Source organism: Chinchilla lanigera, unplaced genomic scaffold (assembly GCF_000276665.1).
Source record: "Chinchilla lanigera isolate Chin_1 unplaced genomic scaffold, ChiLan1.0 scaffold00045, whole genome shotgun sequence".
In the NCBI taxonomy this organism is placed as follows: Eukaryota; Metazoa; Chordata; class Mammalia; order Rodentia; family Chinchillidae; genus Chinchilla; species Chinchilla lanigera.
In genome coordinates, this window is record NW_004955446.1 from 13,252,213 (window position 1) to 13,273,331 (window position 21,119).

The 21,119-nt window shown below is 40.1% G+C and overlaps 1 protein-coding gene across 2 annotated transcripts in view; it reads left to right on the plus strand.

Annotated features, from left to right (window-relative positions):
- Positions 1–21,119, plus strand: part of Arl15 (ADP-ribosylation factor-like 15) — a 393,962-nt gene that overhangs the window by 13,033 nt on the left and 359,810 nt on the right. The window contains exon 2 of one of the 2 annotated variants that reach the window (XM_005392717.2): positions 19,270–19,326. The exons of the other annotated variant lie outside the window; for it this stretch is intronic. Coding sequence (XP_005392774.1) covers positions 19,270–19,326 — 57 coding nt within the window. The remainder of the gene's footprint in view (positions 1–19,269; positions 19,327–21,119) is intronic. 2 annotated transcript variants of the gene reach the window in all.

Here is a 21,119-nt window from a genome sequence, read left to right on the forward strand (position 1 = left end):
GTTCACTAAATATTGCAAAACACTTTTCCAAAGTAGTTGTACTAGTTGGACTCCCATCAACTGTTATAAGAGATTTCCAGTTAATCCATAACTTTACCAATATTTCATATTGTGAGACGTTCTGATGGGTGTATGCTACAAAGAAATTTGAAGTTGCCTAGAGCTACTTTCAAATGTCCAGAAAGGAGGACAGCATAGTAAAAGAGAATTATAAAACAGATCTTTTAGTTTGGAGAAATTATTTGACATATTCTGAAATACTTATATTATTCAGTTGTATGATTCATTAGAAAATTCTGACATGAAGTACCTTGGGAATCAATTGACCTGATTCTGTACCTGGCTTTGCTACTAATTGTGGAAAATGGGCTAAACAGTGAATTTAATTTCTTCACTTTTAGAAAGATAGGATTACTTAGATAATCTCAAATCTCATTTATTTCAAAAAATTGCTCAGTCACATCCTTCCTGGAATAACTGTTTTTGTTTCTTTCTTTTAAATTCTGTAGTTTAAATTATTAAAAGGTTGCCTTTACTTAATTTATTATTCAGTCATTTAGCTATTTTTTAAAACAAGGCTTTTATGTTCTGGTGCTGTCCTGGCCCAAGGGATATGCAAGGGAATAAGCTGTTGATCTCTCCTCAGATTAGTTATGTGCCTGTAGAAGGAAAAATAAATAGTTTCATTTTGGTGTAATGCAGTCTACATGGAGGGAAATTGAGATTACTAAGGGAACACATGAAAGAGGATCTCAAACTTTCTCTTTTTTTAAAAAGCAGAGGATGTAGATTAATATGAAAGTCCTAGGGTTGAATCCCCAGTACTACAAAATGGTGAAGGGGGCGGGGAGATGTCAACCTAGAGTTGAGGGCCAAAGAGTACTTCCCCGAGGAGTCATTTTTAATCTGCAACATTGAGGTGGAGTAGAGTTGGCCCAGTAACAGATTAAGCCAGGGCCAGGCAGGGAATAGCTGCGCAGAGACTTGGGGGTGAGTAACTTCATGACCTCAGGCCCCCTGTGGCCTATCCTGTGGGGTAGGATTTGGATAAGTGGCTGTCCATAAAACTGCCAAGCCAGTGAGGGTCACACCATGGAAACCATGGAAGTTAGTCTGGAGTGACGTGGTCAGATTTGGCTGCAGCACAGAGGAAGACTGGAAAGGGAGGCAGACTGTAGCAAGATAATCAGGAAGATGTCGTCCTGGTCCTAGAATAGGGTGATGCTGTTACAACCAGGTAAGAGCAGGAAGGATGCAGAAACCTAGAAGGATTTAAGTAACATAGAAGAATTACCAGAACTTTGTAATTGGATTTGGAAGGTGAGCAAGGGGAGAGATCTCAGGGGTAATTCTCAGATTTTGAATTTGAGTGTTGTTCTGGCTATGTGTTACTCAATAAGAAACCATCTCAGAACAGGAATAATAACTTATTACTGTTAACACAATAACAATAATTTATTTTACTTCTGAGCCTGTAGGTTGACTATGTTCAGCTAGGCAGTTCTTGCAGATAATTCCTCCTGAAATTTTAATCACGTGGTGGTTGGGTTCATCTCAAGGCTTCTACATAGACTTCTTTGGCCTCTGGGCTGGGCACTGGACAAGTGAAACACCTGGGGCATCTGTCCTTGTGTGGTCTGTCTCTGTGATGGTCAGGGTAACTGGACTTCTTGTATTGAGGCTGCAATTGCAGAGCGAGTACCAAGAGAAACTGACAGAAGCTGCCTGGCCTTTTCTAACTCATCCTCAGCAGGGAGGCAGCATCCCTTCTGCCGTGTTCAGGTCCTTAGGACAGTCACAAACGCACACTTAGGTTCAAAGGCAGGAAGAAGACATCTCTTGGAGGGAGGAAGGTTGAACAAGTATTTATGGATGTGATTTAACTACCACAAAAATTATGGTTGGTGGGGGTCACACACTGTAATAGGTAATTCTTGAAAGAATAGCAGGTTTTGATTTTGGGATGACTAAATTTGAGTTGCTTGTGCAAAATCCAGGCTGAGATTTTAAGTAGGTATATGGAAGCTCAGGGTATATGGAAGTGTAGATGTAGTTATAATGTGTAACATTTATTGTTACTTGCCATATACTGTACCATATATTATTGACATCATTACAGGGAAGCATAGTATTAAATATTTTTCTTATGTTATTTATTTGCTATTAGCAATTTAGAAATTAGAAAACTGAGACTTTTAGAAATTGGTGTCATGCCCAAGACATGATAAAGCCAGACTTTGCCCCAAGATCTGGCTACTGTTCAAGCTCAGATTCCTGACTGCTTACCAGATAGCATAAGCCTTGGCCATGTGTGAAGGCTGTGTTGTGCAGAATGGGAAGGGAAGAACCCTGAGGAAGACTAGTGCCTCGGCTACCTCTGGTGTATACTAGTCTTGAGGTTTTTATGGGGTCACTAAAATAAAAGGAACCTAGACAGGAACCTGGGAGGAAGGAGACTGAGAGGTTGGAAGAAAATCTGGAGAGTATGATGTCAAACAGGATGAGGACAAAGATTATTTCAGGAGGAAGAAGTACCCATTTTATTGAACATTGCCCAGAGATTATGGCAGATCATTCTGAAAAATGATCCTTGGGTTCATGTCTTATGGTGACCCTGGCAGGAGTGTTGTGGGGAGCAGGTTAGAGGAGTGGGAAGAGAGGAAATGCTGCTTCAGTTGTCCAAGACATTTCACTATGGAAGAGAAGAAAGGGCTGAACGGGAGGAGTGGGAAGGATGGGGGATTTCCTTTTGAAATAGGACTAGAGTTTGTGAAACACTGATGATGCAGAATGTAAGGTCATTTTCTGAGTGTAACTGAAGTGTAGTGGGGTGTGAGTGGGACTGAAAGGCTACAGTGAAGAATGAGACTGGGGATGACCAAGGAAACAGAAGGGTTGGTCACAGACTGTGGCTTGAAGATGACACAGATTTAAGTGGCTATGTTTTTTTTTTCTTCCTGACTTTATAACTATCTGGATGTAATTTCAAGAAAGTAGGCAGTTAGACTGATAAAGGTTAGGGTTTTTTTGCTTTTTTTTTTGTTTTTGTTTTTGTTTTTAAGGTGAATTGAAGGGTAGATAGTGGGGAAAGGAATTTAAGAAACTGGCCAGAATATGGTTGGTGGATAAACCACGAGATCTGAGTTAATGGAAAGGAAGGAAGAACAAGTAGAAAACAGAAGATGCAAAGGATGGGCGGTTTTAATGAGACTGACTAGTATGTATTGTTTAGAGTTTCTGTCAGATTATTGGAGGGAGAAAAAGTTCAGTAAGGGGCAGTAGAAGACACTGGATGGAGTATATTGTCCAGGGTGTTAAAGTAGAGCAGCTGGGGTGTAGCTCAGTACTAGAGCACTTGCTAACATGCATGATGCCCTGGGTTTAGTCCACAGTCCATCTGCATGTGTGCGTCCACACACACACATACACACAGGAGTAGAGGAGCTTAACCAATGAGTAGAGGAGGAGTTGGTCAGGGTGACCTTGAGATAGGCACAGGGTAGCGAGTACTGTTGACAAAGCTTGTGTGGGTGTAGCGGAGATGGTTTCCTGGTCAAGTGCTATAGGCTTTGGGTTGAACTGCTTGGAGCTCCCACTCCATGTAACTTCATCAAGTTACTTCTAAGGGCCTCACTTCTCTCATCTGTAAAGTAAGATAGGAAGAGGAATTACCTCTGATATGCCTTGAGGATTAACTGACATAGTACATGTGCTCTGAGAATAGTTCCTGCTGCCCCTCCTCTGCCACTTCTTCTGTTATAACAGCAGAAGGAACTTGCCAGTTCTCTTACGGTCAGGCACTTTCGAAGGGCTTTATCTATTTGATCCTCACAACAAGCCCATGCATGAGTTAGGTACCAGTGTCATCTCCATTTTTCTGACAGCAAACTTGAGACATTGAAAGGCTAAGAAATTTGTTTAAGGACATTAAGCAAGGAAGTATCAGAACTAGGATTGGAACCCAAGAAATCTGGCTTCAGAGCCTTTCTTCTTAACCCATACTGTGTGATTAGCATATGGCGACCGCTGTGGCAGAGGGTGCCGCCGAAAGTCTGGGAAGAGGAATGGTATAAGCTTGGTTGGTGGGAGAAGAGGTGCAGAGCAGAGTAAGGTAAGGATAACCTTCATATCAAAGGTGTTTTCCTAAAAGAATTGAATTTAGAACTTCCCTGGTCTGGAGACTGGGGGAAGCTTAGGCCCAGTTTAGTTGTATGATGGATGATCCTGGTTCAGAGCAATAAACTGATAGCTCAGTTTACTTGATTAGTAAAACTGTACCTTTCAGGGAAAGGGATTGCCCTTGACTGGACTCTCCCAAGGCACTCTTTCTTTGTTGTCTGCATCTGCCGCACAGCTGGATCCCTCCGGACAGCTCCCTGGGTTTGAGTCCCTGCTGAAATTGGGCCCCCAGGTGGAAAACTGGTGGCCTGAAGCACTGAGTCCAGAAAATGATGGCCAAGGAGCTAGTACTTCTGCATCTCTCTTGAGGGCTTCCTGGGTTTGAGTCCCTGCTGACTTGAGGCTCCCGGGGAAGAGAACTGGTGCTTGGGCACTGAGTCCAGAAGCTGATGATGACGGCCCAGGCTGAGGTCTTTCCCAGGTTGTGTTGGAATGAGGAGCTGAGATCCTGCCTTTGCTCAGCTTGCTATTGGGAATCAGAACAGAGGTGCCTGATGGGCTAGCTGTGGCCCTGCCTCAGGCCTTTGTTCCTGTCTCTGTTACAGGACAAAGCACACTGGGTCACAGTGCAGGGCTAGGTGGCAGGCTTCTTGGTATCCCGAGAGCTTGGCACATGGTACCTATGATAGTACTGAGCAAATGGCTGGGCCAGGAGTCTGCACAGAGTAATGGTTAAGCACTCTGACTTTGGAGCCACACTACCTGCTTTTGTGATTCAGCTTTGTCACTCTGCTGGGTAGCCTTTGTGTCTCAGTTTTTTTTCTGTGCAAAAGGGACATAATAACAGTGTGTACACCACATCATGATATTTTAGTCTGTGGTAAAATATATATATGATGTGGTCCAATAAGATTATATTGCCCAATGAGGCTGCAGTTGTTTAGTTTGTGTGATGTTCATAGGATGACAAAACCACCCACTGATGCATTTCTGAGAAGTATCTCCCTAGTTAAGTCATGTGCAATTGTGTGTGTGTGCATGTGCACATATAATTTAAAAGCCTAGCACTACATAAGTGCTATAAATGTGTTCGCTATTATTGAAACTTTATATAAAATAAGAACTTATGTTACTATTGTCACTGCAAACATTCTGCTCCAATTTGTTTTTCCTTGCTAGAATTTCAGAAATCTTCATGCTTCTACCTAGCATAGGGTAGGGTAACTGGGTTAAAGATACAGCAGCTGCCTGTTGGTGGTTCAAATGGCAGCTATTTCTGATTTACAGGAGTGAAAGGTCCTGGCGTGGCATTTGGTGGCCCACATCCATCCTCAGGCCTGTTTGGCTTACAGCTGTTACATAAGTTTGGGCAAATGAGATGGCTTCCTTGAACCTAAGTAGACAAGTTTTCTGAGGTCCTACTGTAGTATTTATGACCAGGATTGCCACCTCCTCTTGTTGGAATCAAACAGTTTGAAAGTCAAGTTCTGCTTTTGAGAAGTTTTCCCTGCAGCATGTAATTTATTGGCTTGTTCTCTTATCCCTTCTTCCTTTATGAATGCTGCCTGAGAGGCAGTGCATTGTAGAGGAAGGAGCACTGGGGTGATTTATTGGATAATGCTGCTGTTCTTCATCATTTTGAATGTTTCCTGAGTGTGACTGGTTCTTTTTTCAAGTAAATGTGTTCAATGTAGAACACTTCTTGAGAGTATTGAACTTCTATCTCTATTTCATTTTTAAATAGAAATGTTATACTTCCATTTTGTTCACTGATAATATTTTGTAAGGGTAGTATAATTTCCCCTGTGTTTTGTCAATTTTTAAGATGCACATTTTAAAGACTGCATCATTCAGATAGGATCATTTGACCTCTCCAGTGTATCTTGATTTTTTCAGGGCATCTGCTGATGTGACCTTGTGTTGTAGGTAGGATTGCTTTGGGAGCTTTCTGTGTGAACTCTTGTTTATCATTTCCATGGATGGAGGCTGCTGTTTTTCTGCAGCCTGAGTGTAGCGACGGTTTAAGTTTTCTTTCAAATATATTTTTATTTAGGAACAATACCTATATTGATCATCTTTGGAAATGCCCTAGGTAAACATTTTCCATTCCTTATCATCTCAGTATTTACTGTTTTATCATAAACAATTCACTTTGTGGGCTTAATACTCATTTGGAATAGTTTCATCAAGAAAATTAGTAAAAATTCTTTTGGTTCCATGTCTATAATAGATTGTTAATTGCTGATTCTAAAACCTTTTTAAAATCAGATTCTTTGTAAATTAAGGGGTCACAAGTATACTGAAACAAATTGCTTAAAAACTTGAAATTATAAAGAGCTGTGCAAGATGTTATGTTAGCTTAGTTCTTTATACAAAGCTTCTCTTGAATAAACAACATTAAAATGTGTGATTATGAGGAGGTGACATAGATGAACAAGCAATAAGAGGTTTTTTTTTTTTTTCTTTTTGGACAGCATTTTGTTCTGTAGTTCAGGCTGGCCTTGAACTCATTATGTAGCCTATGTTGGCCTTGAACCTGTGGTGATCCTCCTGCCTGAGCCTCCTGAGTGCTAGGATCATAGGCGTGCACCACCATGCCCAGTAGCAGTAAGATTTTTAACAGGCATCTTGATGATTTGGTTTTTTCCTGATTGGTTTTAAAGCTTTTCTTTGCCCCAAATCCAGAGTGCTTGAGTTCATCTCTGTTGCAGATTATTTATCTCAGTTGCTTTTTATATTATTATGATAGGTAATAATAAGCAATACAGCAGCAAAAGTGACAAGCGACTGTGTTTCCAAGAGTGAGTGTGGGAAAGGTGGTCAACATTCATAAGGACTTTTGTTTCACTAAATGACATTTTAGTCAATGTTTGGCTGAAATGAAACAGTTAACTTTGGTTAACTGTTAACTTCGGTAAACAGTAAACTATTCAAAATGAATATTAAGCCCACAAAACTTGATTTTCATTCTGGGTATAGCCCTGTACAGCATGAAAAAGTTGGGCTAGGTTTTGAAATTCTCTATGAAGGATGGGTGTCCTTGGTTTAGTTTTAGAGCTTAGTTTAGTCCTTAGATTAGTTCTGGGAGAAGAAAAGCCCACTCTCTCTTCCTCCTAACCTTCTGCTGTATGTTCTGTCTGACTTTCCTTTCCGACAGACGTTTATTGAGAGCTTGCTAAGAGTTTGGCAGGCAGGATCTCAGATGCATCTTGTAGATACTGAGACTGGCCTGTACCAGTGATGGCCTTTCAGGGCGTTCAGTGACAGCAAGCAGCCGGCTATGGCATGTATGCCACAGGTTTGCCGCCACTGGCCTATACCACTGAATGTACTATATATCTTTGCTTTTGGAAAACCTAAGATAATGAAATTGGACAGTGTAGACAGTTTTTTTTGAAAACAATCAGCTAGTAAATATTTGAACCTGTAAGTCTCAGCTACCCAACTCTGCCATTGTAGTTTGAAAGCAGCCATAGAAAATAGGTAAACAGATGGAGGTGGCTGTGTTCTGTAAAACTTTATTGGCAAAAGGAGGTGGTGGATTAGAATTGTTCCACAGATTGTAGTTCGCCATCCACCTGGCTAGTAGAATAGGACTTACCTGCCCAAGAAGAGTGGCAGTGCTGTGTTCTGTTCCTCACTGGATTGTACTGTGGGTTTCTGCACTTGGTGCATACCTATAAAGGAGGAGGGAGATAATATGAGCAAGGGCTTGAGTTATTTAAAGGACGTAAGCTGTCTTCTATGGATCTCCAAAGGCAGACCTACAATGGGAGGATCAGCATCATAGAAAGGCAGGTATATTGGCTCAGAGTGAGGGAGAACTCTTTCATGGTTGGCTTTGCCTTGAGTAGGAAGGGTGAAGCAGAAGCTGGCTCCCCACCTGCTAGAGACATGGTAGAAGGGCTTCGTGTATGTAGGGTTCCTTTTTAACTATTTCCCTATTTCCCAGTTGGTTCTAATATATCCGGCAATCTGTTTGCTTTACCATGAGTTATTTTAAAAACGCTGTGATACAGGGGAAGATTTCAAATGTTTCTTTTCATTTCAGCAGTGGAATTCTCTTTTTGCAACCAACTTCGTGCAGGAACAAATGTGGTATTTCATTATATGTGATGTTTTGGAATGTGATATTTACCTATGTATTATCAGTGAAGAGGAAAGAGCTGGGGTGTAAATCAGGTCTGATAGAGTTGGAGTTACAACTGTTGCAGATTAAAAGTAGCTCTCAATGCAATGTTCAGTTAATCTTCGATCAGAAGACAGAATGAAAGTTTTATTCCGAGCTTTGCATGACCTTGCCTCCCCAGAAGTTACTCTGATAGCACAAGTACAGGTGGTTTCCGGTATATCTGCTTTACATATAGTCCATTTGAATATATTTGTTTTTCATTCTCTAAAATAATTGAAATTCAGTTTTCATTTAAGTAACATTTCGGAACTATCCCAGTGTCCCTTTGCAACTGCCTGTAAGGTGCAGAGTTGGAAAACACTGGTTTAGAATCACACGTAGGTAGAAATCAAAGTTTGGCCACTTCGTGTTCTAGCCCCCAGTTTGTTCATCTGACCAACAAGCCTAGAAATACTCACACTGCTCCGATTATGAGGGTGTTGGGATGAGAGTAAAAATAGTTCATCATGTCAGAGTCCCTTATTAATAAAGGTCATTTTTTTTTCTTCTACTGTGACTTGCAAGACAATCAAGGTCAGCCTTTTAAATGGAGTGGTGCACAGTTCTCTGCTGGATTTCAGTAGGTTTGCTTTCAGACATGATTCACCATCTTAAAGAGACGCTTGAACAGGGGCTCTGCCCTGAGAAATGCAGAATACTAGGTGGAGGTGGTGGAGCTGTTGGGGCTATGAGGGGCTGTAGCTCACCCTATGTGGGGGTTGTGATTCTGTTTTCTGGCCTGAGAGTGACAGGAGTTCGGAGAGGTCCACCCTCCTGATAGCAGGTAGAGGCAGGGTGAAGGAGGCTGCTTACCCACACAATCAGAAACATGGGTAAAGAATATAAAACCCTCAGCTATTAGATTTCCATCTCATGCTCTACTTATCTCTGTTTGCTTCTTAGTACTCAGGAGCGAAGCCCATGCAGTCAGAAGTGCTGGTGTGTATAGTTTCGGAGATGCAAGGATGTGAACAGTAAGGAAAGGAGGGAGGGAGGGATCCAGCCACTTGACCCCAGGCCTTAAGGGTAAAGGAGAACATCTTTAAGCCTTTGGAAGAAGTGGTTTCCTTGAAAAAGAGAAGGGAAACAGGCTGTCCCTGGGGATAAAAGTCAGTAGGTCCCACAACCTGAGTTGGGCACAGGGAACCCTGTATTTATAGAAAATCCCAGGTATTTCCTGGCCATGTTAATTTGGATTATTGTCTTCAGCAAGTATGAGGCAGTAGCAGTGCTGCTCATATGTACACCATGGAGTTTGGAGTATATGTGCACCAAGGGTGGCCCAAAGAAACTGACTCTGGAGCCAGGCCCCAGAGGGTAACCCAGTTAGATCCCACAGGCTGCACTGGGGATTTGGATTTCAACTAAGGCTGCTCCCAGAGAGTTGGAGATCTGGTACATGTCTGCAATCCTAGCACTTGGAAGACTGAGGCAGGAGGATTGCTGTGAATTCAAGGCCAGCCTGGGCTACATAGTCAGCTTAAGACCAGTCTGAACTACATAGCCAGACCTTGACTCAAAAAAAAAAAAGATTGCTTTCAGATGTTAAAGCATCTGTGCTGTTAAAGCATCTGTGGCATCTGTGCTGAAAACCTGGGCGTTGTGTGAAGAATGGACTAGATACGGCCAAGAGGGGAGGCAGGGGGACCTGGTGGGGGAGACTAAACCCCATTGGAATAGAAGTGGGTGGCTTGGATAGGACTCAGTACGTATGAAAGCGTGCCTTCTCCTTACTAATGTTTACTTATATGGTCCAATAAGATGAGTGGTTTCAGTAGTACTGGCCTCATTGTATATATGAGGGCCAGCGATGGAAGTTCAAGGTGAGTAACTTTTCTAGTGTCACTTCCCAAATGGTTTGAACCCAAGTTTGTCTTACCCTAGAGCTCACCTTTCCTTTTCCTTCCTACTCAGAAAAACAAAAGGGAAAGTCTGCATTGTCTGATTTACAAATAAATAGTAAGTTTTTGAGCCATTAAGTAGCTGTTAAAACGTGTTCTCCTGTAATCAATCCTTTATTTTCTGGTAGTATAATAATAAATAATTCACTGTGTTAGTGAATAAGGCTTGGTCCTTTAAGTACTTTAACTTTCAACATAGACTGGACAATATAAGTCTGCTCCAGAAAGAGGCTTAAAATGATAAGTTTAAGGAAAGAATCCCTAAGTGACAATTTCTAAGGTTTTAGCAGAAAGGCAGTGCTGAGGTTTGTGTTAATTGTAGCTTAAGGGAATGAGGCAAAGGGAATGGAGGATGAATCCATCTTTTGGAGGATTAAATATCATTTTTCTTATGTTATTTCTGAGTATCCATTGGGCATTGCAAAACAAGCAGAATGAATTCCTCATGCTATAAAATAATATAAAATATTATATAATGTTGAATATTAGATGTTGAGTGATAAATGATTAAATATACAATGCAGGCTAAAGCTTCTTCAGTCTAAACATAGTACGTTGGTTTTCTGGATAATACTCTGAGTTTTGACTGTAAATGAATAGTGTTTTGTTTTGGGGACTCAGGTGCTGACTCTGTTGAGGCGGTGCTGGGAGCTGACTTCCCTGGTTTTGAAATGTTTTCTTCTTAGGGAGCCTCAGAGTTACCATCCTGGTACTGGGAGTGAGAAGACAGAGGGTTAGTCCTGGCCAAGGAAACGCTAGGAATAGGAAATGAGGTCTGAATTGTCCACAGGAACTGAGGGCAGAGTCATCTTCTAGGGCTGCCATGGTCTGGGGCTCCTTTGTGTAGAGAGGAGTTTGGATACCTGAAACATCATGCACACTCAGTTTAAAATACACATAAATCTAGAGCTTGTGGATCTTTATGTCTCATTGGTCATCATGGTACCCTATGGCATAGGTACTACTATCCTCATTTTACAAGTGATGAAGTAAGATACAGAGAGGTTAATTATTTGCCCGAGGTCCCACAAATAGTACGTTGTGTGACTAGGACTTGATTCTGGGAAACCTGACACCTAAATCTGCCTTAATGTTTGCTTCTCAGTAAGTATTTGTGGGCTATTGAATTGAGTGTTTGGTGCTGTGACTTTTCATGGTGAAAAACTCCATCTGCCTGTGCAGGGATTTTGGAAGTAAAGCTGTTGAAAGCTTTTCTAGTGTTCCTTTTTTTAAAAAAATGTTGATAATATTCTTAGAACAACCACATCTGCTCTCAAAAATGGCAGCAACACAAATCCACCTTCCCCTGCAGATTCTGTTATTTTATTTTTGGCCCTAATCTCACCATCCATCTTTAATTTATCTATTGTGTGCCACCCCCACTAGAGTGTAGGGTCTATGAGAGTGTGTGTGTCACTGCCCAGCACAAAGTAGGTAGTCTATGTAAATTCTTATTTAATTAATAAAGAGAGTTAATACCAAATGCATTGGTGTCTTCACCTTACTCTCGTAAAGCCCTCGAGCCTTTGCAAAGGGTTGCTGCTCCGTCCTGTACTTCTCACACAGGAGCAGTGAAACCTCCCAGAGCCATCTGTGGTTCTAGAGTTATAAGTTCAGGCCAAGCTCTTCCAGTTGTCATGATGTATAGAAAACTCATTGTCGGAAAGTTAGTAAGAAAATCCTCTTAACTGCCTTACAAAACGAGGCTTCAGGTCTCCCAGAGTACTGTATGGCCTGAAACATCGGTTCCATTACTTACAATTTAGAATTTGACAAGTTTCTGCCACACGCGAGGTGCTGGTACATATGGTCAGTTTTTGTTGTCCACATACCCTGTCTTGGATACTTGTGTTGGGGAAAGGCCTTTGATGCCTAAAAAAGGCAAGAGGGTCCGTGTTCTTGTGCAAAGTGCTGTTTAGGTTAGGGGTACTGCATCATCATGGATTTTTTAATTGGCCTTTGGTACTCACAATATTTGTTGAATCATAAAATATATGTGAAGTTGCTTTCCTCTGTTTGACTTCATTTGCATTCACTTGCCCTTAATGATTAAGAGTTTGGGCCAAGCCAGCTGTGGTGGCACACTTCTATAATCCTAGGACTCTGGGAGGCTGAGGCAGGATTGCAAGTGTAAGCTTATCCTGGGCACTGTAGTGATTTAGCAAGACTCTGTCTCAAAAATAAAAAAAAAAAAACAAACTAAAAAGGGCTGGGGATGTAGCTCAGTGTGAAGGCCAGTTTGTGCTGTCCAATTTGAAAGACCCATGTTTAAACCATGCCCTGTCACATACTAGATGGTGTGTTTCCTTACGTCTAAGTTGGGGGTTATACTACCACTGTGCATCGGAGCACAGGACACTTCTGCTTAACTGGCTAAGGGACTACTCCTCCTGTTGAGATGCCATTGTCCCATTTAAGTTTTTCTATCACTGCATCAGTTAGGGTTGGAGTTGATTGAAAAATAGTGGCTTTAGTAGCTTTATCTTTTTCTCAGGTGTAGAAGTGCAGGCATCATTAGGGCTGTCAGATCTTTTGGTCCACTTTGTGTAGACTTTAAACTCATGGTCCGAAGTTAATGCCAAAGCTTCTGCAATCACTTCTGCATTGCAGACAGCAAACAGGATGTTCCACAGGTTAGCAGCATGCACTTAAAAGTTAGAAGACTTTTAAGACTTTCTGAATATATCTCATTGACCGGGACTTGGTCACACTACTATACCTAGCTGCGAAGGGAATGCGGGGAGGAGATAGTAATTTTTCTTCATTCAGATTTCTTTGCAACTGCACTTAGCCATTTTTCTCATGCCTGTGTCTTCCTGGATCCTACTTGTTTTGGGAATACCAACTGCCGCTTGTCTCTGTTTTGTATCATCTCCTTTTCTGTGTAGATTCTTTTTATCCACACATTTGACTTCCTCATAAGTTTAGGTTGCCGTGCTTCTTCATGGTGTTTGTGTTACTGAATAACATTTGCTTCTTTTGTTTTCTTTCAGCTTCACTTTACACTGCGGGCTGTTTCATGTCAGCAGTTTTCAGCTCAGTGTAGAGAGAGACTGATTGATGCAGCCCTGTTCCTCCCACCAGGTCCCACTGTGGTGGTTGGCCAGCTTAAGGACAGACTGCTGATAGCTTAATCAACTGTGGCATCTTGCTGTGAGCCTTTTCATCTGACAGGGTGTTGAGTAGAACAGTCTGTGTGACCCACATGCTTAGTTCCTGGCAAATGGAGATTCCTTTAGCAGTGAGTTAAAATCTGAATGATGTTCTGATATTGACATGAATGAGTCTTCAGCAGTGTATTGGCAGATAACAGTTATCAAGTTACTTGTGCTAGGCTGAAAACTGGTTAATTGGGAAGATTAGGAGGGTGTTTAGGATGTACGTATGTACTTGCAGAACATATGTTTCTTCTTTTATTCATCTTATCACTTTTGTCTGGAACGATCTTTTCTTCCTCTGTGCCCCTTTTACCTGGCTAATTCCTAATTAGGACTCGACTCAAGAGGTGCTCCTCTAGAAACTCCTGATACCGCTAGTTACGGGTTCAGTGTCCTAGTCTGTCTGCCCCAAACGCTTTGTCACATACAGTACCTCTTACTGTATGGAACATGTTTCTGTGTCACCGGTCACAGAGATGGCAAATTGCTCTGTCGTGAGGTAGATGAAGTTTGGTTTTGTTTTGTTTTTTGAGACAGGGACCTTCTGTGTAGCTCAAACTGGCCTCAAACTCATGCTGATCCTCTTCCTCTCCCTCCCAAGTGCCAGGATTACAGGTGTGTGCTGCAACACCCAGCCTGAGGTATGATCGTTAATTCCAAGGTTTGGTCTTATTTATCCTTGAACCCTTAATACAATATTTACCTAGAAGTCTGCCTCGTTATAAACCTGCCACATTAAAGATGATCCACAAGTGTTTTGTTTTTCTTTTTTTCCCATTTTTTAATTGGGTCAAATTTTCTAATCCCCAGTGCCTGAGAGCAAATGTCTTAGTTACTTTCTTTGTTTCTGGGACAAAATATCTCACACACACAGCTTAAAGGAGAGATTTATTTTGGCTCACGTTTTCAGTCTGTAGTCTGCTGGCTCCAAGGAAGGATGGCATGGCCTAGACCAGTGATGGCAAACCTTTTAGAGCTTTCAGTGGTAACAAATAGCCAGCTGTGGCATGGGCGCCATAGGTGTGTCACCGCTGACCTAGGTCTAAGGGCACGGTGGAGGAAAACCTGCTCAGGTTATGGTGGCTGGAAGCAGAGCAGGAGGAGCCAGGGAAGGAGACACACCCTTCCAGGCCACACCTCTGTGACTGTCCACTTCTGACTGGGCCCTACGTCCTGACAGCACAGTTAGCTGTAAGCTCATCAGTGGACAAATCTACTGGTGAGTATAGCTTCCCCATCATCAGCTACCTCCCCAAAGCCCTGCCTCTGAGTGCATGAGGCTTTGGTGGGGACAACTAAATGTAAACCACAACAGCAAGTAAAGAAATAAATCCTCTAAGATATTACTCATTATTTTACTCTGCTGAATTAGAAGGGAATGTCTTCCCCTTCCTCTCTATACTTTTTTTTTTTTTTTTAAACTGGGTGTTGAAACAAAGGCCTTTACACTGAACTACATCTCCAGCTCTTTTTAAATTATTATTATTATTCTTTTAAAATTTTGAGTCAAGGTCTTGCTAAATAGCTAAATTGCCCAGGCTGAGTTTACATTTGCCATACGCCTGCATCAGCCTCCGCAGAGTGCTGAGATCATAGGTGTATGCCCCCGCACCTGGCTTCTCTGCATGCTTTTTAATCAGAATTTTCCCAAAACTGATTTTCTTTGAGGAGTACTAGTGATTTTTACGGACATCTTGCTAAAGACTGGCTAAAATCTTGCTGATATGAAATCTACAAATTCTGATACTATTCATGTATTCATTTAGTTATTTTCTCTGATGACTAAAACTCTGATGCTTTTGCTGATAGAAGGCTGTTCAAATCTTTGTAAGTGAATTTCACAGAGATCTGCTGTGTTAAGATTATTATTATTATTTTTTTTTTAACAGGTGAGGACAGTGATTCCTTTTGGAATTCCTGGCTCCAGTTGTAGATTGCTTGGGAAGTATGGATGCTCTTGGGATGATGGTGGCCTTGTTATAGTGAAAGACACTTTAGAATGTGTCAGAGGCCAATGCTGACCGTGGGTGCAAATGTTTGGTTACTACCAAACATTTATGTTACTCTCTTAACATTGGTTACTACCATCCTTTTTCCTACTCTGAAATTAAAAATAAATGTGGAAGAATAAAAGTTTCCACATGTTATAAACAAAATCTCATTTTGCAATGAGTTTTTTTTAAAAGTTACTTGTTTCCCATTTGGGGGGAACTAGCTACTGAGCATGCTAACAGAGTGTTAAATAATTCACTGTTAATGCTTGTGGTGACAGCACTAACGTACCAGTTCTGAAGTAGGTGGCATTCCCAAGTACTTTTCTCCAGTCTGGAGGAGTGAGTGCAGCATGGTGACAGATATGACAGAGGATGCCACCCACGCAGCACTTTGGAGCGCCCACGCACCTGGAAGTGGGTCTTGGATCTTCCTGTGTCACCGTCCATTCAGTCCTGCATCTCTGCCCCCAGTCCATTTGTCCAGGGATGCTCTTGAGAGAAAATGCCTGATCTTAGTTCACGGATATATTTGGAAGTAGATGGTCAGGGCTGGAGGCCTCATTCAAAGGTGTTTTCTTTCTCTCCCATCCCCTTTCTTGTCTGACCAGTTTTCTCTGTTATTCTCAGGACTCTTGGAAAGTGAGCTTGGCATAGTAACTTTTTATTATCATCATAAGCAAATGATAGAGGAGAAAATAAGAGCAGGTAACCATTATCTTTTTTTTAATATCAGAATGAAGGGTTACATAGTGCATCAAAATTGGAACTATGGATAGAGCATGTATTTAAAAAATAATTCTTTTCAAAGTAGATTGTAGTTTTTTCACTCTGTGGAACTGAAATTATACTTCAAAATCATTTGTTTTTTGCATTACATAGCAAATAACCTACTTTCTATCCTCTTGTTGAAATTTTGTTTTGTGTTTTTTTTTTCTATTTTCATGCTTACCTTTGAAATTTCTTAGGGAAAACAACAGTAAACTGTAAGTAATCACATTAATTGTGAGTTGAGTGTCCTTTTTCTTTTTTCGTCTGTACTAACACACTTCTTAAATGGGTCCATCTTGTTAATATTTTGGCAAAGAAGATGTGATTGTTTTGGAAGTAATGTTCTTTAGTTTTTCCTTGGGCAAATCTAGATGGGGATTTATGAATGCTGACTTAGGCGCTCCTGGGTCACAGTTTACCAAGGGTAGAGATTCGGTCTTTACTAGGAAAATAAGTGCTTGTTATTGATGAGATGAGACCTTAATATAAATGCTTTCCTAATATTAAATTTTCTGTTGTTTTGAACATTAGCACTGAATGTCTGGAATTTCTTACAAGTTTGGATTGAGTCTACACTCAACAAGCTATGACATATCCCCTGGGTTTATAGCTAAAATACGTCCTTGCAAATAGAGCATCTATACAGGAAAAGGTTATGAAGTATAATCATCTTCAGTTTGTTGCTGATTTTGTTAAAACCATGATCAAAGGAGGTTTGGTTATGCTTTTAAATCTCTTTCTATTCACCTCTCACTAATTAGAGGGAGGAGGCCATCCTGAGAATGCCAGTGTTAGTGAATTTGGAGTTTGAGTTATAGACCTGCTTGTTGGGCTGAGGTAGTATGTTCGAGGATAAGGCAGTATTTGTAAGGATTAGAGGTTAGAGAAGAGAATGAGGTAACAAGGCTATTCAGAAAAAAAAGTTACAGAAAATAAGTTGCGGGTTTTCAGGGTAGTAATTTTGGCAATTCCAATAACAGTACTTGTACATTTGGGAGATGAGAAAAGGAAGAAACAGAGGTAGGATTTTTAGTAACTAAAGAATAAATATTTCTTCTTTGCTAACAGAAAAAACTTTTAAAAGAGTTTCTCTGTAATGATCAATGCTAGAACTCTTTCTCGTGTTCCTGGGAACATTTATCTTTTAAACAAATGTTGCTCTGTTCCAGCTGTGATTGGATTAGGCTGAGGGGGACACATAACAGTCTTTAAACAAGTTAGAGGTTTCTCCCTCTTTTAAAAAATGCTTTCAATACTGAGGATTGAATTTAGGGCCTTTGCACGGAGCTGCAGCCCCAGCTGTTTTTTAATTTTTCATTTGGACACAAGGTTTTGCTAAGTCTGTAAGTTGCCAGGGTGAGTGCAAACATGTGATCCTGCTGCCTCAGTCTTCCAGAGTGCTGGGGTTACAGGTATGTGCTTCCGTGCCTGCCTTGAGGTTTCCTTCTGTCTCATGTAAGGTCTGCAGAGGAGGGAGCATCAGCTGCTGTATCATGGGCATCTCCAGACTTGCTCATGCTCGTACTCCATTTCATGTGTCCGCTGTTCTCCAAGTGCCCTCACAACCCAGGATCATTGCTGGAGCTACATTAAGTCTCAGCTACAGAATGCGAAAGTAGCAAGGAAGAGCAAACGGGCCCTTCTTACAGTCATCTCCCTTGAAGCATCCTTCACTTACATCTTGTTTCAGGGAACTTGGTTGCACTAGTCCCAAGGAAGGCTGGGCATCTTTTATTCCAGTGGCACAAAATAAGCTTGCTATTTTTCATTTGGGGAAAATAACTTCTCTAGTTTACTGAGAGGATTGTTCATTAATTCACTATTATGTTACCAAAGGTATAATTGGGGGGTAATTTCTGAAGATAAATGAGAAGAGTGGAGGTTGGGTAAAGTCACGAACATTTCCAATGCCCATCTTCGAGAATGCCATGGCATTGCCCTAGGTATTTCCAATAATACATTTCATTAAAAATAAAAAAGCTTAGTGGTATTACAATAATAATTATGAGACCTTAATATAAATGCTTTCCTAATATTAAATTTTCTGTTGTTTTGAACATTAGCACTGAATGTCTGGAATTTCTTACAAGTTTGGATTGAGTCTACACTGAGCAGTTTATCTTTTGAGTTTGATTATCCATTGCCATTAATTTTTATTTTCAGTATCTATGAAGATAGCCTCTGTCTTTCCAGTATTTTCTTTACTAATCTCTTTTAACTGTATTTAGTGCTGTACACATACTCTCTGAAGAGTCAGGAATCTTTGACAGAGTCAGTCTATATGACTTGTTGGTGTTCAAAAGAAATACATCTTTTGAAACCATTTGGCTGCCATAGAAATCTGGGGATCCTGTTTCTCAGTTTCCTTGGTATAATGGATAAAACCATGAATACTGAGATTTATTTACAGAGAAATCTTTACTTAACATCAGTAAACCATAATAACAGTGTTAAATTGTATAAAGTTAGGGTTATTTTGATTATATGCCAACTTAATATGCTAAAGATATTCTTTCAGTTAAATAAAAGAAATGCATATTCACGTTTATTTAGTATGAAAAGTTTTGTGAGTCGGCATGAGTTTCAGGAATCTACCTATATGTGGGAGTGAGAAGTTATGAATTCTCAGTTGAGTGCTGCCATTGATATCCTTCCTAAGACTGAGAACCTCAATAGTCCCTAAGTTTAGTCCATTCAGAGCTTTCTGCAAATTACTATGAGCATTTTTCTTTTACAGAGGATTCCTTTTTAACCACTATAAGAAGTGTAGATATTAGCTGATAAGAACTAAACTATAAAATTAAGCACCTATAAATTTATAACAAAGACTTTATCATTAAAAATTAGATATTTGAATAAGACTTCAGGGAAATAAAATCAAATATTATGTTCCATTCCTTAAATTACACTGTTATAGTGGAGAATGAAGTTTCTGAGTTACAGTCCCATGATAAATTGGTATGTCCCATACCTTCATATCCCTGTTATATTTGAGATAGCCTAGAAAAAGCAGATAAGAAAAAGTTCAACCACCTGCTCATTCATGTCAGACTATAGCGGATTTTCTTTAAAGAGTGAAACAAGAACAAGTGGAATGAAGCCAATTCTTTGGTACAAACATTTAGTTGTAATCTCTTATTCTCATTTTAATCTTATAGAGAATGTCTGAATGTATCCAGATCCCATTTGCTGTTTGTAGAATTGGCATTTACACGGTAAGCAATGTATATATTTTTGTAGTATCAAATGTCCTAAAACAAAAGTGAAGAACCAAGTGTTGGCGAGCATGTGGAACAATAGGGATTGTCTTTACTGCTCATAGGAAAACAGGTATATATAAGCACTTTTGAAAAATAATAAAGTTGAGTATATCCTCTGATGGAGAAACTCTGCTCTTAAGTATATACCTTTGAAAAATTTTTATGTAATTACAAGGTCCATGTTAGGGGCAGTTCCTAGCAGAAATATTGTATTCACAGAAACAAAATATCAGAAACAATACAGATATCCTTTAGTAATAGACTGGGTTAAAGAAAGTGTAGAATTTTAATTTAGTAGATTACCATTCAGCAGCAAAGCAATTATGAAGAACAGCCTATAACAATGCACCATGGATTCATCTTACAACCATAATGTTGATTGAAAGAAGTTGCAAGAAAATGTGTGGAGTACAACTTCATTTTTATAAATTTCAAGCACAGCAAGACTGAGCAGTACATTGCTTTAGGATCGTATACAGATGAACCCCCAGGTGTGGTGCATGCCTGTAATCCCAGCACCCTGGAAGGCTGAGGGATGAGGACCACAGTTTGAGTCTCACCTCAGCAACTTAGCAAGACCCTGTCTCAAACCAGGAAATAAAAAAGGGCTACATATGCATGTGGTAGAGTGCCCCTGGATTTGATCCTCAGTACCACAAAACAAACAGACAAATGAAAAAGAAAGAAAGAAAAAGATTTACAGGAAGTAATTCTGTTTTGCTGTCCACCTTGCAGAATGTCTGTATAAAAAACTTAAGGAAATTGTTCGAAATGAATGGTGTAAGAATTATGGGTAAAACATAGAGCATAGACTATAGCCTCCTTGAAAGCAGGAGCCCCATCTTGTATTTGTAGCTTTCCTAGTACCTTGCTGGGACATGGAAAATGCTGAATAGCTGAATGTTCAGTTATATTAAAGTGAGGTGGGCATAATTTTCTTTTTGTTATGGTTTGAATTTATGAAATTTTTTTTTCCTTCTGTCAGCTTTTTTGGATTAATTTTATTGGTACACTCTCTCTCTGTCTCTCTCTCTTTATATATATATCTATCTATATATCTATATATATCTATATATATATATATCTCACATTCATTAGAGAAAGTTGTACCTGTACATGATACTTCTTGATTCTTCTTTTTTCCCCAATCCCCTTTCCTCCCTTCAACCTCTCTTCCCCTCCTTATTTACAAAAGCTTTGTTTCCATTTTCTTCCTTCTATTCTTTTTTTTCCTTTTCCCTTTCTTCCTTTCCCCCTCTCCCCATCCCTTGTTCCCCTTTCCATTTGAATATTTTCTTCCTATTTCCCAGTATCTGTTATACATTTTGGTCTTTATTTACCCTTTCAGTTTGTCCCACCAGAAAAAATATGGTATTTAAACATGTGTCCTATTTATTTCACATCTATTCTTGTTTTTCTTTTCCCTTCCTTCTTTTCCCCCTCCCTCCTCCCTAATTCCCCTTTCTTTTGAACAATTTCTATTTCACAGTACCTTTCATATACTTTGGTTCTTATTTACACATTTGGTATCTCACACCAGAGAAATGATCTGATATTCTTTTGTTTTAGTTGCTTATCTCAGATGAGTATTTGTCCCTTGTTAGATGAATAGACATTACTTCAGAATAAAACACAGTTTTTCTTCCTTCGTGTGAAGTTACTTTGTGAGTAGGTTCTTCTGAATCCTTTGAGGACAGGACAATAGAAGGCAGAGAGAATCTTCAGGCCAGCTGTGGTCTGACATCTGT